The 14,545-nt window shown below is 30.7% G+C and overlaps 1 protein-coding gene across 1 annotated transcript in view; it reads right to left on the bottom strand.

Moving 5' to 3' along the window:
• Positions 1-1,969: 1,969 nt before the first annotated feature.
• Positions 1,970-14,545, bottom strand: part of LOC143230523 (eukaryotic translation initiation factor 4 gamma 3-like) — a 42,047-nt gene continuing 29,471 nt past the window's right edge. Inside the window, exons 16-24 of the mRNA XM_076464245.1 lie at positions 13,248-13,423; positions 12,822-12,916; positions 9,733-9,905; positions 9,257-9,461; positions 8,518-8,616; positions 5,259-5,393; positions 4,836-4,917; positions 4,490-4,636; positions 1,970-3,026 (exon numbers count right to left, since the gene is read on the bottom strand). Coding sequence (XP_076320360.1) covers positions 2,833-3,026; positions 4,490-4,636; positions 4,836-4,917; positions 5,259-5,393; positions 8,518-8,616; positions 9,257-9,461; positions 9,733-9,905; positions 12,822-12,916; positions 13,248-13,423 — 1,306 coding nt within the window. The 3' untranslated portion in view covers positions 1,970-2,832. The remainder of the gene's footprint in view (positions 3,027-4,489; positions 4,637-4,835; positions 4,918-5,258; positions 5,394-8,517; positions 8,617-9,256; positions 9,462-9,732; positions 9,906-12,821; positions 12,917-13,247; positions 13,424-14,545) is intronic.

The following is a 14,545-nucleotide window of genomic DNA, read 5'->3' as shown; positions in this document are numbered from 1 at the left end:
CTTCATTAAATGACGATATGGTAATAATGTTATAGTTATCAAGTTTTTACACACAAGTGAGCTGACGATTCTTCTGCAGGAAGTGTCTGACTTGTTGGGGATAAATTCTAACAATAAACGCACAGCACACAAGCCACTTGTCTTAAAATATATTCAAAACATGGTGAACGTACGTTCAAAATTTATTACCTTACAGTTGTTACTCTCTTCTTGTCAAAAGTCCACTCAAGCTGATTCAATCACTTCAGGATCCAACTGACAATAAGAACTACTTTTCTCTACTTTGTTTTTTACTACACAATCTGTTATAGATTCACTTACATTACTCTGAGTTACTACAGTTTGATATACAACTTATAATTCTCTTTTCCATCAAATCCCACACGAGTTTAAATACTGTTGAAAACTCTTTGGCAGGCCAACTTATTCTCCTCATCTCCACTAAACTGGGAAACCCGCTTTAAAATACTAGCCGTTTTGGTTAATCACTGACATACTAGCTAACTTCATATTTTTTAGCTTTCTTCTGATTGAAGTCTTCGGTGAAGACTTCAGATTTTTATCCACTAAACAAAAGGTGCTATAACGTAACAATACTCATTTAAGGTAACAAAAAATACTGAAGATTTGAGGGATGTGACGTCAACAATACTAGTAAAATCTACACAATGTTATTGCAAACAATTACAGTTATGTAATAAAAACTGTCACAGCTAACACTTAATCTTCTACACTGCTGTCATGATAATTATTAGATATTACGTCGCAAAATAAATTACATTATAATACACAAAACAGTTTTGTACATTGAACAACCTTTTCCATCACACCAAACATACTCGCCCTTTCAGCCGTGGGGGCGTATAATGTAGTGTTCAATCTCACTATTCATTGGTAAAAGAATAGTCCAAGAGTTGGCAGGTGGGTGGTGATAACTAGCTGCCTACCCTCTAGTCTTGCACTGCTAAATTAGGGACGACTAGAGCAGATAGCCCCCGTGTAGCTTTGCATAAAACTCAAAACAAACCAAACAAATCTGTTCACTGGGGATAAAGCTTATTGAGCTAAGATGGTAATTATGATTGCAGAACTGATTGTACAGTATCTTGTAACCAAAACCACAAAGTCAATTTTGGTAATGTAGCTTTCTTTTACTGTTAACGCTTGTCTCCATTTTAAAACCTACTCTGATCAGTCCTGTCGCTCATTGTAACAAAATAAAATTTTAAAGCAAAAATGAAAATATAAAAAAATTAACACAATAAAACAGTGAAGAAAATAAACGTGTGGCTGTTAACCATTGCTTAATCATATTTTTTGTACGTGTTACGTTAATGCAACTTGCATAGGTTAAGGTGCAAAAACATAATTGGGTATAATAGACAAGAAAAATAAATTAAAAATGCTTAAAAATCTACAAAATAGCATTTATCTCAGTATCAATATAAAACGCAGAAAATATCTTCATGAGGATTCTCCTTGGACAGTGGAAACACTTTGGTGCACCACTTGAATTATTTATTTTGAATGTGGGTGAGAGCATGGAAGGTTGTAGCCCAAAGCTGTAGTTTAGTTAAATAAGACTTTTCTACAACTTCTAAAGGGTCACTTTAACAAATTCAAACTTTTAATAATTCGGATCAACAAAAATCTCATCCTTATGTAACTTTCATAATTCAAGTTTATAGGTTTTATATTTTATTTATTACACGTTATTTTATACTTTATAAAGGAAATAACCACTTTAGAAACAGTGCAGTAAGTAGAGGTAACTTAAGTACTCTTAAGCACAATATTGACATATGAAAGAAAAACACATTAGTGTTATTTAAATCAACTTGTAGAAAAGCCTGAAATCAACGTATCTGTACAGCAGTTCTTACAAAATATTACTGAAGTTGGGACCGATGTCCATTGCTACAGAGAATGAACTACCTCAGAAATTCATACATAAGCAGACCAAACCAAATATGTTTACACTGTATCAATTTATTATTTCACAAACAATAATGGAGAGACAAAATTATGTACATACATTATTAGTACATGATGTCCACTCTCACTTTCTATACGTTGTTGTTTCAGAATAGAATTAACAAACTACCAATGTATCAAACATTTGACAGACCACATTTCTTAGCACATTAAAGACAGACCAATGAGAACAAGTAACAATACTAAATGGAAAGTGTAATTTATACTTGACAAATTTCCTTTAGTAGAAAAAAAGAGACTACTGATTGTGAATGAAATCTACACTTACATTTTTTTTTTGTTAGTGTTTACCTTTTGGTGATAAAGTTTCAGTTCGGTAAACATACATTAAGCACATGGCAGAAAGGGTTAAGCATGACTACATTTCATTGTCTGAAGTAAAAAAAGACATTCTTACTGAATACAGGATAATTTACAAATATTAAATAAATTGATTTACAAAGCATCAATTTTACACAATTTGATTTTTAACAAATTGTGACGCATGTTAACTTAATTCAAACAGACAACAAAAACAAATAAATAATCTTCACTGAATCTTTTTTCATTCCATCCCTAAAAAAATTTTTAATACAAAAATAAGTAGCTGTTATATGGATCCATGGCATTTGATGTACTAAACACACTAAATACTGACCATAATATAAAATGGAGTGGCTATATGTATTTGGTTTCCTTTCTTAGCCAACCAACTTTATTTGCATTATTATTCAAAACATAAGAAAGGTTCAATAAAGGTCAGTCTTTCTTTACAAAACATTATCCCCATAGATTTCCCAACTACGAAAAAAAACAAAAAACTACATTTGTATTAATTTAACTAATTAATCTGTTATTTCAAGACTCTGGCTCAGACTCCTCAGATTCCTGCTCAGCTTCCTCTAACCAGGTAAAAAATGACATCACTGACTTCAAAGCCACACCTTTCCCTTCTTTTTCTGCTGGGTCATCACTCTTCTGCCATTGGGTAAAGGCATCATCCGATATTAAATCCTCATCATAGAGAGCATCAAAAATTAAACGTAAGAGACCTATAGAAAGAAAATAAAAACCACCCATATTTCATGTAAGATCAGTCTGCATTATGTATTTAATAAAGTGTTAAGTGTATCAGTGCTTTGCTTGGTAAATATTTTGTCATAACAGGTATTTTGTGCATGCATGCAAAAAGTTACCAGGTCAATTGAATATGGAAGATCAGAAGTTAGCTATGACATGTATGCATGTGTGGCATTACAAATCATGTAAGTTCAGCACTGGTTCATGTAATAATTGAAATGGTTGCTAAATGCAAACCAGTCAAGATTATTTATCATTTGAAAGTTTGTTGTCAGGTGGTTCCCACCAGACATTCTGTACCAAACTTTACAAAGAACAGTTTAACCTGATTTTACCACTTCGTGACACCCTACACACAGTCACAATACACTTCTTTACCTACAGATTAACTTTTGATTAAATGCTTCACAAACTTAACCCATAAAACCCACTTGCCTTCAGAATGTTGTGTGTACAACTTGTAATGCAGTCAACCACTCACCTTAACCTGTTGGGTGGAATCCATATTGAGCTTTTAATTGGTTATTCATGTGTAATATATAAAATTAAGTGGGGTGAGCAGAGTCACTATATCTGATTTAGCATATTAGTAGTATCATACAGAAATCAGGTTATTTTTATATTCTAGCTGTTAACTTTCACTAATTTGAGCTCCTTGGTTGTATAAAACTACAAACTTCGTATTTTGACATCACAAACATCTATTCTGAACCAGTGCTGCATTCAACTCACAAAAATTGATGTAGGTGTTTTTTTAAATATTTAATTTTAAATATATAATATGAAAATTTGAATTATAATCTACAGTTTGATACCACACTAATTACATAAACTCACAAACTAGTTTATTAAAATTTTATGCAAGTCAGCAAACACGATGACATGGCCTTAAAACAGTGACTCATATCAAGACAGGCTTGACACTAAAAAAAATACTTATATAATTAATATTTTAATGTATTTTTCAAGCCTTAAAAGGGATATTTAAATTGCATACTTGGAAAAATGCATTAGACTTTTAATAAAAGTACTCTTCACAAAATCCATATTTTTGTACAAATTCTGTTCAAACATTTTATGGTTATTTTATATTTTAGCTTGTCAAAACTGCTTATCTGAGTTCCTAATTCATAAAAAAAAAATAAACTTAGTATTTTGACAAACATCTAATTTCAACCAGTGTTGCAATCAACATACCACGACTCAAAAACTGAAACTGTTTAATTTATTAATTCAAAAGACCTATATTAAAGTATAATACTAAAATTTGAATTATAATTAACAGTTTGATACTAATTGTACAGACAAATTCATAAAATATTAGTTGAATAAAAAAATTTGAAAGCAAATCAAACATGATGACAAGGCCTTTGAACCCATTGCAATAGAGTTAAAAATGTTCTGTCTATAATTTGTAATGCTGTAAGCCACTCACCTTTAGGATGTTCTAACCTGTGTACAAGTGCTTGTAACGCATAAAGTGCTTGAAGTTCCAGTTCCTCTTTGTGGTCAAGGTAGCGTTGAAGTATAGCAGTCCTTAATGCAACAGTTTTGGCTTTCAGTTCACACCTGTTTTGGTTTCCTAAACACAAACCCATTACTTATATTTTAGCTCCTGCAGAAATGAAAAATTTTAAAAATATGTTTAAGACAACAAACATTTTCTAAAGATTATTTTAAGTTCTAATTTGCCAAAACCTACTAAAATAGTTTCTTAACATCTATAGGCAAACACAAGTAAATCTTTAAATTAACAAAATATTACTTTGGAATCCACAAACCTTCAATACAACTTTCTATAACTGCAGTGACCAGCACACGAACAAACTGGATGTCTTTGCTTTGTTTCTCTCCAATATGGGCCTAGAAAAATGAATCAAATTTGTACAAACCTATCTAAATATCTTTAATCAATGTTTAAATATTAATCTATCCTTACAATACACAGACATGTTTCTCTTATATCCACATGCATAAATAAATGATTTACAATTCAATACTATTTGCCAACTTAAGTACTCCCACTAACAAAGTTACCAATACTCGTATTTTTATACAAATTTATATATCCAGGACATGCACTTTTCTCTAAGCTTACAGGTAGAATTATCTTTAGTATTATCCAACGGATGCATAACTGTAAATGAACTAAACAATCCTAAGTGACTCAAGGAGCTCTCGACAGTTAAAGTTCATTATTTTACCTCTATCCAATCAAGAATTTCTTCATTATTAGCTTTCTTCTTCTGTAGAAGGAAATCAAGTTCTTGTTTTATGTCACCCATGGAAAGGGATGTGTCAGGTGGTGTTTCACTATCCTTTACTGTAAACTCTAGCTTCTAAGGAAACAATAAAATAAACATTACTTTAGTTTTATTCACCAAATCTTTTTCAGCTGTATTTATTGTAAAACTTTTACACATAACATGAGAAATCAGAAAGGTCACTTTAGACTACAACTTAAAAATAATTGCACAATACATAACTTATAAACAGAGACTAGTGCTAACAAAATACCACATGATTCAGTGTTATGAAGCCACCATTTTCAGGAAGAATACTGAAAGATGTAGTGTCTTGTTAAGCCTGGTCTATGTTTAATTTAATTGCGTTAATGTCTGTATGTTTTTGGATCTACTTAAAATCACTTAGTGAAACAGCTTCTGGCGAGTCCTTTGTGCTAACACACAAGTACCACAACCAGTTATAGCATTATCTTAAAGAACTGCTAAATGCTAAGCACAAATATCTAAACTAGTCAATTTGTTCATCTAAAATCAAATGTTATGTTTGATATACCATGTACACTATTTGAAATAATTATGGAACTGAACAATCAATATATCAGTAGCACATTATTACAAATAACACCAAATAACTAGAATTTAGTATCTGTTTAAACCCTTTCCAGGCTAATATTTTTTTATGCTCACAGTAGAAGTATTTCATCATATTCCATAAAACGTAATACAACCTAAACAGCATTTTTAACCCCACATTACAAGTTAAAAATTAAGTTATGAAACATTCAAAATCTCACTGTGAGCTCATGTTAAAAATTCAAAGCTCTTTCCATGTCTCAACATTTACATACATATTTAATATTGATTCAAGAGTTCCATTTAATACATCCAGTTTCAAATCATTTTGATACTTAACAGTATTGTATTCAAAGTTTGCCATTACAAACTAGAAGAAAAATATTTCTGAATATTAAAGTTTATGTAGCACGAAACTGCTGTTAGAAATTAAAATAACAAAACTTTGTTCAAAAAAGATTCTTCCAAAGATTGGTACATTCCATACAAGTTTTTCCATCCACACCATGTGTGTTGTGAATCAAACATGTTGATAAACCACAAAATTTTGCTAAAATACTTTAATCTACACCAGTGTTAGTAGCAGTTACTCGCACCACACTTGCAACACATAAAAAGGCTCAAAACATATGGGGTTGTAGTAATGAAGCTCACTAAAACACAGACACAACAAGAAAGACTAAAGGTCAGTTTTGTATTATTGGATACAGTAATAACTGTTTTACAATGGTTATGAGGTCAGTCAAATTTACAGATATACAGTTAGGGTATAGAAAGGTGACAAAATATAAACTTTTAGTGAAAAAAAAACATTTGAAATGTATTTAGATGGTTTTAGAGATCACACAAATATTATTCAAGATATTTGGGACAAAGAGTATTTTTTTTACTGTAACATGAAAATTGCTTTGCACTTTGACTAGTAATGAAATAGATTATAAAACAAATCTTTAGCAACAATATTTAATTAAAAGATCTGATTTTTTTTTTTATGTACAAAAACTTGCAATGTTTACTAAATGTCAAAGTTTGTGAAGATACACAAGCTGTATCAAGTTATAGTATAAATATTTAATGTGTAAATGTACACGCACTAGTTTATGTTATAGTGAGCCATTCTCAAAAGGGTTACATTTAAAATTTTGGAATGAAAATGTACATTGAAAGTTAAACACCATTTGTAATAGAGTTAAACATTGTACACCTTGTTTCATTTGTTCCATAACTATCAAGTAAGTGATTGTGAAATATTACTACCCACAATTCAACCAATTTGTTTGGGTGTCAGACCAAAGTTACCATATAAACTCAAAAATTCAATATTGATACTAAAACCGTGCAAACCAAATCATTATTGTCACAGTTACATTCTTTCTTTCAGGCATGGTTTCACTTGGGGTCACTAATTCACTAGAAGATGAATCCTTGTCCAGCAAGTCTTTTTTCTGGGGGATATTATGACAATCTCCTGGTCCTATCAGCAGTCAGGGTGCCACAAATTCTGCATAGGTTTGCAACAACACTTCCTTGGAAGCAGATTGCACTTGTAATGATCCCTACACATTTGACTGCAAATGACGTATGCTGACATGACATTGTGGTAATGGTTAATGAGAAAATGGCAGAGACGAAAACACAGTATTAATTTACATTCATCTGTAAAGAGCTCACATTTTACCAGATTCAATTGAAGTTCGATTCCCATTTTGAACACATTGGTTTTAAATTTCCTGAACAGTGGTTTTTGAGCAGTTACACGTCACCTAAAGCCACTTGTTTTTGGTATTACTCTTCTGAAAGGAGAGTCCTATTTGTAACTAGTTCTTTGGGAACATATCTTATTGAATTGTTCTCTATCTTGTAAAGAGCATGCTCTGTTATTTATTCTCAAGCTACACCTATTATGAAGAGTATGTTTCTTAACTTTGTTAAAATTCCTGCTTATACAAAAATTTCCCACTCAACATGTTGCTAACAGTAGTCTTTACTAATCAACACTTAATTTCTACGTATTTATTATATTTCTACTTTAGGAGTCAACTACATTCAAGCTACTTCTAGTAATAACAAAATTCCATGTACTTTTATAGTCATTACACTGGTTTGGCAATGTAAATGATCAGACAACAACCATCAAGTCTTTAAAAGTATTAATACATCACTGTATTCTAGGGCAGTTTTTATACAATAGATGGGAACATTCACCTTTCAATAATTATTTTCAATACTTACAATGATCAAGATTTGATCAAACATAGAAACAAAAATATATATATAGTTTTTACATTTTATAAACAGTTCAGAACTTTCAAATGTGTAATCTAAACTAAAGTAACTACGTTAACAATAAATGAACTACAGACCAACTACTAACATCTCCACTGTTATAGGAATGTATATTTTGTAGTTTTATGTATCATATTTGATAACTAACTCGGCAAAAACCTCGAGCATTTGCAGTTTTTTTTCTAGTATTTTGTATGCAAAATAATAATGTCTCACTTTAGATGAAATCATAAAATTTATATTTCTGTATTATTTCAAACTTGGTCAGTAGTTCAAATTACTCATTACATTAGATATCTGTATCTAACCCAACTGATTCCATAGGTGGTGTTTTTATTGGAAGCTTAATCAGACTTACATTAGTATGAATAAATTTATCAACATCCTGACCAGGCTTCAGGAAGTCTTTCCACTTCAGACCAGAAGATCTCCATAGTTCACCCACTTTAAGAGATCCCTAGAAATTGATTTAAAATTGTAAGTGTGGGGTGACAAACAATTTCATACTCAAAATCTCAACTGTCAATGACAAAGCCAATTCTGATTTATGCATGATGCCAACAAATCTCCATTTAATTCACCAATGCACCTTCCTAAAAGGAATTCTTATGTTTGGGATACATGTCTAAAACATTCAATTTAAACAGACAATTAAAATCTCCAGAACTGTGGTAATGTTCAAGAAATAATATTACAAGAACTAGTCCTTACAAGACGTGGACTGAGAACAAAAACATTTTTTTCCCACTTCTTGAGATTTTATGATAAACAAGTTTAATAATAATACTCTACTGCTACATTATGAATTTTAAAAACAAAAATCAAGTCAACAGCACTAAACAACTCTTGCTAACCTAACACACTAGTGGCTCCAAAATGCTGAGCTACTTTTCTGAAGCAACAGGACATAAGCACAAACCCTCAGATTTACAAGTTGGGCAAATGAACCACTTGGTCATACCAAGCAAGTAACAAGAAAATCTTAAACTGGTTTCTAGGGATGGAAGTTTCAGAATTTTTCCCTTTACACTGAGTATAAGCTACTATTATTTTTGCAACAACAAAGATGACCATCAGCAGTCGGATTAAAATCTTACCAGTTTTTCTACAGCTACATGAAGCACTTCTGATAAGAGAACTCCTGCTGTACCACTAGCTATACACGGTTCAGCTGCATCTTGAAGAAAAACAAGAGATATGCTTCCATCCTGGATCATGGGGGCTATGATTTCACCCAAATACAACCAGATTTTTGGTATGTCTATCTCAAAATCATCAGCTAATTGCAAGATGGACTTAAGCCTGAAAAATAGAGAGAAATTAAGACACTGTCATGACATTTTTTTCAAACATTCTTTTACAATATTCCAAACACATCGTATAAACATAAAAGCAGACTTCACATAAGTAATTTAAAAATTAACAAATTCTGCAAACTGGTATTAAAATACTTTTAACACAAAGAAAATTACAAGTAAAAAAACTGTCATCATTTATATTGATATAGTGTACTACTTTGCGTTTTTACTTAATATTATAATACTTTATGTAATGTTAATCAGTTGTAACTCACCCTTCGATGTACTGATCGACAGTAATCATGTTTTTTCGAATTAAGTCATGAAAGAGCTGGCCCACCAAATGGCGAGCCTGACTAGACCGTTCAAGAACTTGATTAAAAGCATAAAAAATAAATAGACTAACAGTAGATGAAGAAAATATTTCAGCAACACAATGCATGGCTTCCTATTGAAGAAAAAAATTTTTGATCTATTTAGTTTTAATAAAACTGACAACATACACAAAGCATGAAAGACAAATCACTGAAGTTTGAATTTCAACATTACTTATCAAAATATTTAAATTTAGTCATCAGGTCTTTAGAGAATCTGTTCAGTTAACTTAATTTCACTACTCCAATGTACATAGTTCAATAAAATAACTTACCTGCTACTGTTGTATGAAGAAATACAGCAAAAAATATATTTAATAAATTAGATGAAGTTTTGCTGCTTTCTTTTGTGAACAAAATGTTACAAAACAATTTGCTTCTATATTTCTCAAAAATTTTTTGTTGTAGTTAGTTTATTTTTAAATCAAGAAAGAAAATATTATGAAGCAAGAAAAATAAGTTCATTTTATACTTAGATTCTAAGTTACAGGTTCTCAAACACTTGTATGCCCATAGTGATGTTGTGTGAAATGATCCACTTGTACATCATGACAACCTATACCCCCTACAGCAGTTATGCAGCCCATTTATCTTTACTCTGGTTTATAGAGTAATCAGCAGATTAATTACATGTACATTCTTATTTCACCATACTCTCCTACAAGTATAATGTATTTCTTTCCTGTTTTAGTGAGCTATTGTTCATAAAAATTTAAATTTCACCACAATTTTTAATCACAAACAATGGGAAAAGAGGGGGATAGATTGTAATGACTGAAATGTACTAAAAAATACTTCACTTTGTAGTAATAAATGTATCATTGTTTTTGCAAGTACAAAGACAAATACAAAACGAAAAACATGGCAAGATCAACTCCAACAAACAGATGTCCTTTAAGCCTTAAAAAGAAAACTGAAAACATGAACAACACTGGATGGAAAATGTCGTTTAAACAGTTGCAAGATAATATCTAAGTTATAGCACATATAATAGAAATATGCCCCAAATACGTGCAATAACATTTAAGGCATAGAGACAATCCTATGTCTACAAAGTACGGAATGGATGTAACAGTTTTTCCCTGGCCGTTGTGTCATATGGACCACCATAACAAAATATAATGCATGTCTCTATAATCACATATTATTAGGGTTAACCTTAGAATAATACAATTTAGGAAAATAGCGAAAACAGATTTCTGTACAACCTGGTTGCATTTAGCTGTCAAAAACAACAACAAAACTATCAGTTTTACATAGTTCATTCAGAGCACAGTCATATGATCAAGTAAAAACAAGTGTATCTGAAGGCACAAATACTGAAAATGTTGCTTAAAATGAAGTTTAGTAAACAACTCTTTCAATGAGAATTCAAGAGCCCTAAGTTTCAAACTCTTGCTTGAAATATCACTATACATTTTGTTAAATTTCAATGTTTTATTACCAGAATGACATCATTTGGGAAAACAAATCTGTCCATCTATTGCATATGAATATGAACAATATAAAAGTATGGAAAAAATGCATTTACAGGGAGTAACAAAAAACAACTTCCTTACTGAGAAATTAAAAATTAAATAAAAAGTGTACAATACTATACCATCAAAATTTTCCGAAGTCAATTTTCTCAGTATTGTTTGTTATCTAAAATTTTAAAAAGTTATATTTTTAAATTTTAGGAAAAAATCAACATGCAATAAGTGCGTAGCTTTTTAAAGTTTTGTTTACAAACTCAATGTTCTGACAATTCTGTTAGCAAGTAAACACACCCTACAGGTCTAAGTAAAACCTTTAAAGGAAAAGTGTTATAAATTTTGTGTTTTGTTGAAGTTCAAAATGTTTTAGTAATAAATACATTACATTTTAAATTTGTAATTAATACAAAACATGTTCTCCCGATCTCCTAGGACTACTCTGTGAAATTAAAATATAGCAAGTATATAATGTCAAATTATTACCATTTCTGTAACTACATCTGTGCATATTTTCATAAAGTGGGTCAGACATAAGCAAGACAAATCAAACTGGAGTAAGGAGTTTAAAGTGGATACCTTTGACTCGCTGTTGCAGAGAAACTGGTTTTTCATATTTTACCTACATTATTATTTGTCTTGAAAGTAGTTTGAGAGGTTAGAGTGTAGGAGATTGAATTTTGAAATTTCTCCATGTTAGGTAACTATATAGTCTACTCATTGTTTCCTGTAGCAATCTAATCTTGGATTGAAACAAGTAAGGCACAAACAAGACAACATGAAAGACAAATTAGACAAGTACGAAATATCACGTGGGATAAAAACAAGTTACTAATTGAGTTTTTGGAAGCACTTTGAGAAGAAAGAAAACACTGTGAAAATTTGAGAATACAGTTTATAGTTTTACTGATATGTCAAAGATTTTATCAGGAGTGCAAACAAATTTTGTAATAAAGTATAAAAGCTAATTTTTGCTAAGAAAAACAAACAAACTTCAAGCACCATTGAGAGGTTAATAGGAAATAAAAGAAAACCCAAGACACCACACCCCGTTTAATATAGCTCCAAAAAATGACCAAAATGTTTTTTTGTCTTGGTAAAGAATCAAGTATAATGCTTAGAGGATATTTGAACATTCACTAGAGAAATATAACAAAAACCAAATGACTGAAAAATAGAAACCATGTTCAATTACGTCAACAAAAGTTTTTACAAATTATTTTATTAACTAATGTTTCAGCTTACACCTTTTAAAGTTCTATGAATATTGTTGAAAAAGATCCCCCCCCAAGATGTCAAAATTGTTACATGAAAAATACTTAACTGATAACTGCTATCATTACATAAAGTTAACTTGACTACACATCTTAATAAATCTTAAATTTTATGTAGTGATCGTTATTCCACTTTGAATTAATTGTTTGAAAATTTCATATAAAAACGATACTGAAAAAACAAGAAGCACTGAAAGCAACAACACTGAAACTTAATACAAAATATTTCTACTGATTTACAAACCTTAAAATCTTGAAGATGAAGAAACTCATCAATTAAGAGTTTGGCATGCTTTTCAACCTCTTCACTGTTTAAAGGTCCACCATGTAGCATAAGGCCTAGAAATGTCAAAGTTACAATACTAACTTAGATGTATAAAAATAAACAGCAACCATACTTAAACTTATCTGTATTACACACTCGTTTCTTTGAATGGCAAAACATTGTTTTATATAGCAAGAGACTGATTTGTTTTGATTTAAAATTGGATCACAAAGTTTACTTCAAGATGCAATAAAATCTGTGGTATGTATAACAAAGAATAATCTCAAACTTAAATGGGTACAAATATCTTATAACTGCTCATTAATAAATCACCATTCTAGTGATAATGTAAGTTAAAAAAACAAACTAGAATAATGGAAATGGTAGTCTCCAAAGAAAACAAACCTTGTTCCATTATTTTCTTAGGCTCAGTTCTAAATTTCTCTTTGTTAGAGTTTAGCGGAATATCTGTTAATTGTTCCTTCTCTCTTGGTAGTGTTTGGGAAGGTGTCTTTCTTAGACCTGGAGGCGGAAGTTGACTAGTACGACCTCTACTGGATTCCCTACTAGAAGCTGCTGATCTATTTGATAGACAAACATTTCATAACTCTTTTTTAATGTATAGAAATATCTCATTCCATACAAACATAGTATTGGAAAACTAAAATAAATGTAAGTGCTATGTATTACTCTCTTGGTAGTGTTTGGGAAGGTGTCTTTCTTAGACCTGGAGGTGGAAGTTGACTAGTACGACCTCTACTGGATTCCCTACTAGAAGCTGCTGATCTATTTGATAGACAAACATTTCATAACTCTTTTATAATGTATAGAAATATCTCATTCCATACAAACATAGTATTGGAAAACTAAAATAATTGTAAGTGCTATGTATTACTTTTTTAATTTCCTGAGTGCAAAATTATCCAAGTTCTGACAGTGAAAACATTTAACTAAATTGTCCAAAAATGGGTATTCAACTTTTGAAGAGGTATTTCCTACATCAAGAAGTTCATGAAATATAATTTTGTACACGTATAATTTTGTTGGGTGAAAGACTTTTTATACAGTCGTAAAATAGTTTTAAAAAAGAATGGAAGTTTGTTTTTAAGCATATATCAGTGAAGTTGCATTTTAATACTTTATTTTTGCCAACTGATATGGTCAACTTCCTTAAATTATAAAACACAAACTAATGTGTTAATGAGTGTTACCAAGTTATCAGGTATGACAGCACATTTGACAATATTTTTGGTCAAGATTACTTACACTTAGTTGTTAAAGACAAAGTTTTGTTCTTTCAGTGTGTTGTTTATATACAATCAAATTAAAAGTTATTCAACAACAAATTGTTTATGTTATTTGGATAGAACATAATCAGAGTTAAAATTGGTCCTCATTAAACCCAATTATACCTTTTCCAATGCTAGCTTTTCAACAGATAAAAAAAGTTGAAAGAAGAACTGTTCAGCCTTGACTGAGAAACAAACAACTGATGTTTAGGAGCTAGAAATAATATTTAAAACAATCTAGGTGCAACATAAGTTTATTTCAATATTTGAACTCCTATTTTTTTTTTTTTTGAGAAAACCAAGTTGCAAATGTGCACTTGTAATGATCCAAAGTGATTTAATAGATACAAATAAAAGTAGGTTTCCTAATTATATTTCAACAGTAAATATATGAACAGATCAAATTAGTTATTC

Source organism: Tachypleus tridentatus, chromosome 10, assembly GCF_004210375.1.
Source record: "Tachypleus tridentatus isolate NWPU-2018 chromosome 10, ASM421037v1, whole genome shotgun sequence".
Lineage (NCBI taxonomy): Eukaryota > Metazoa > Arthropoda > Merostomata > Xiphosura > Limulidae > Tachypleus > Tachypleus tridentatus.
This window is presented reverse-complemented; position numbering and strand designations above follow the sequence as displayed.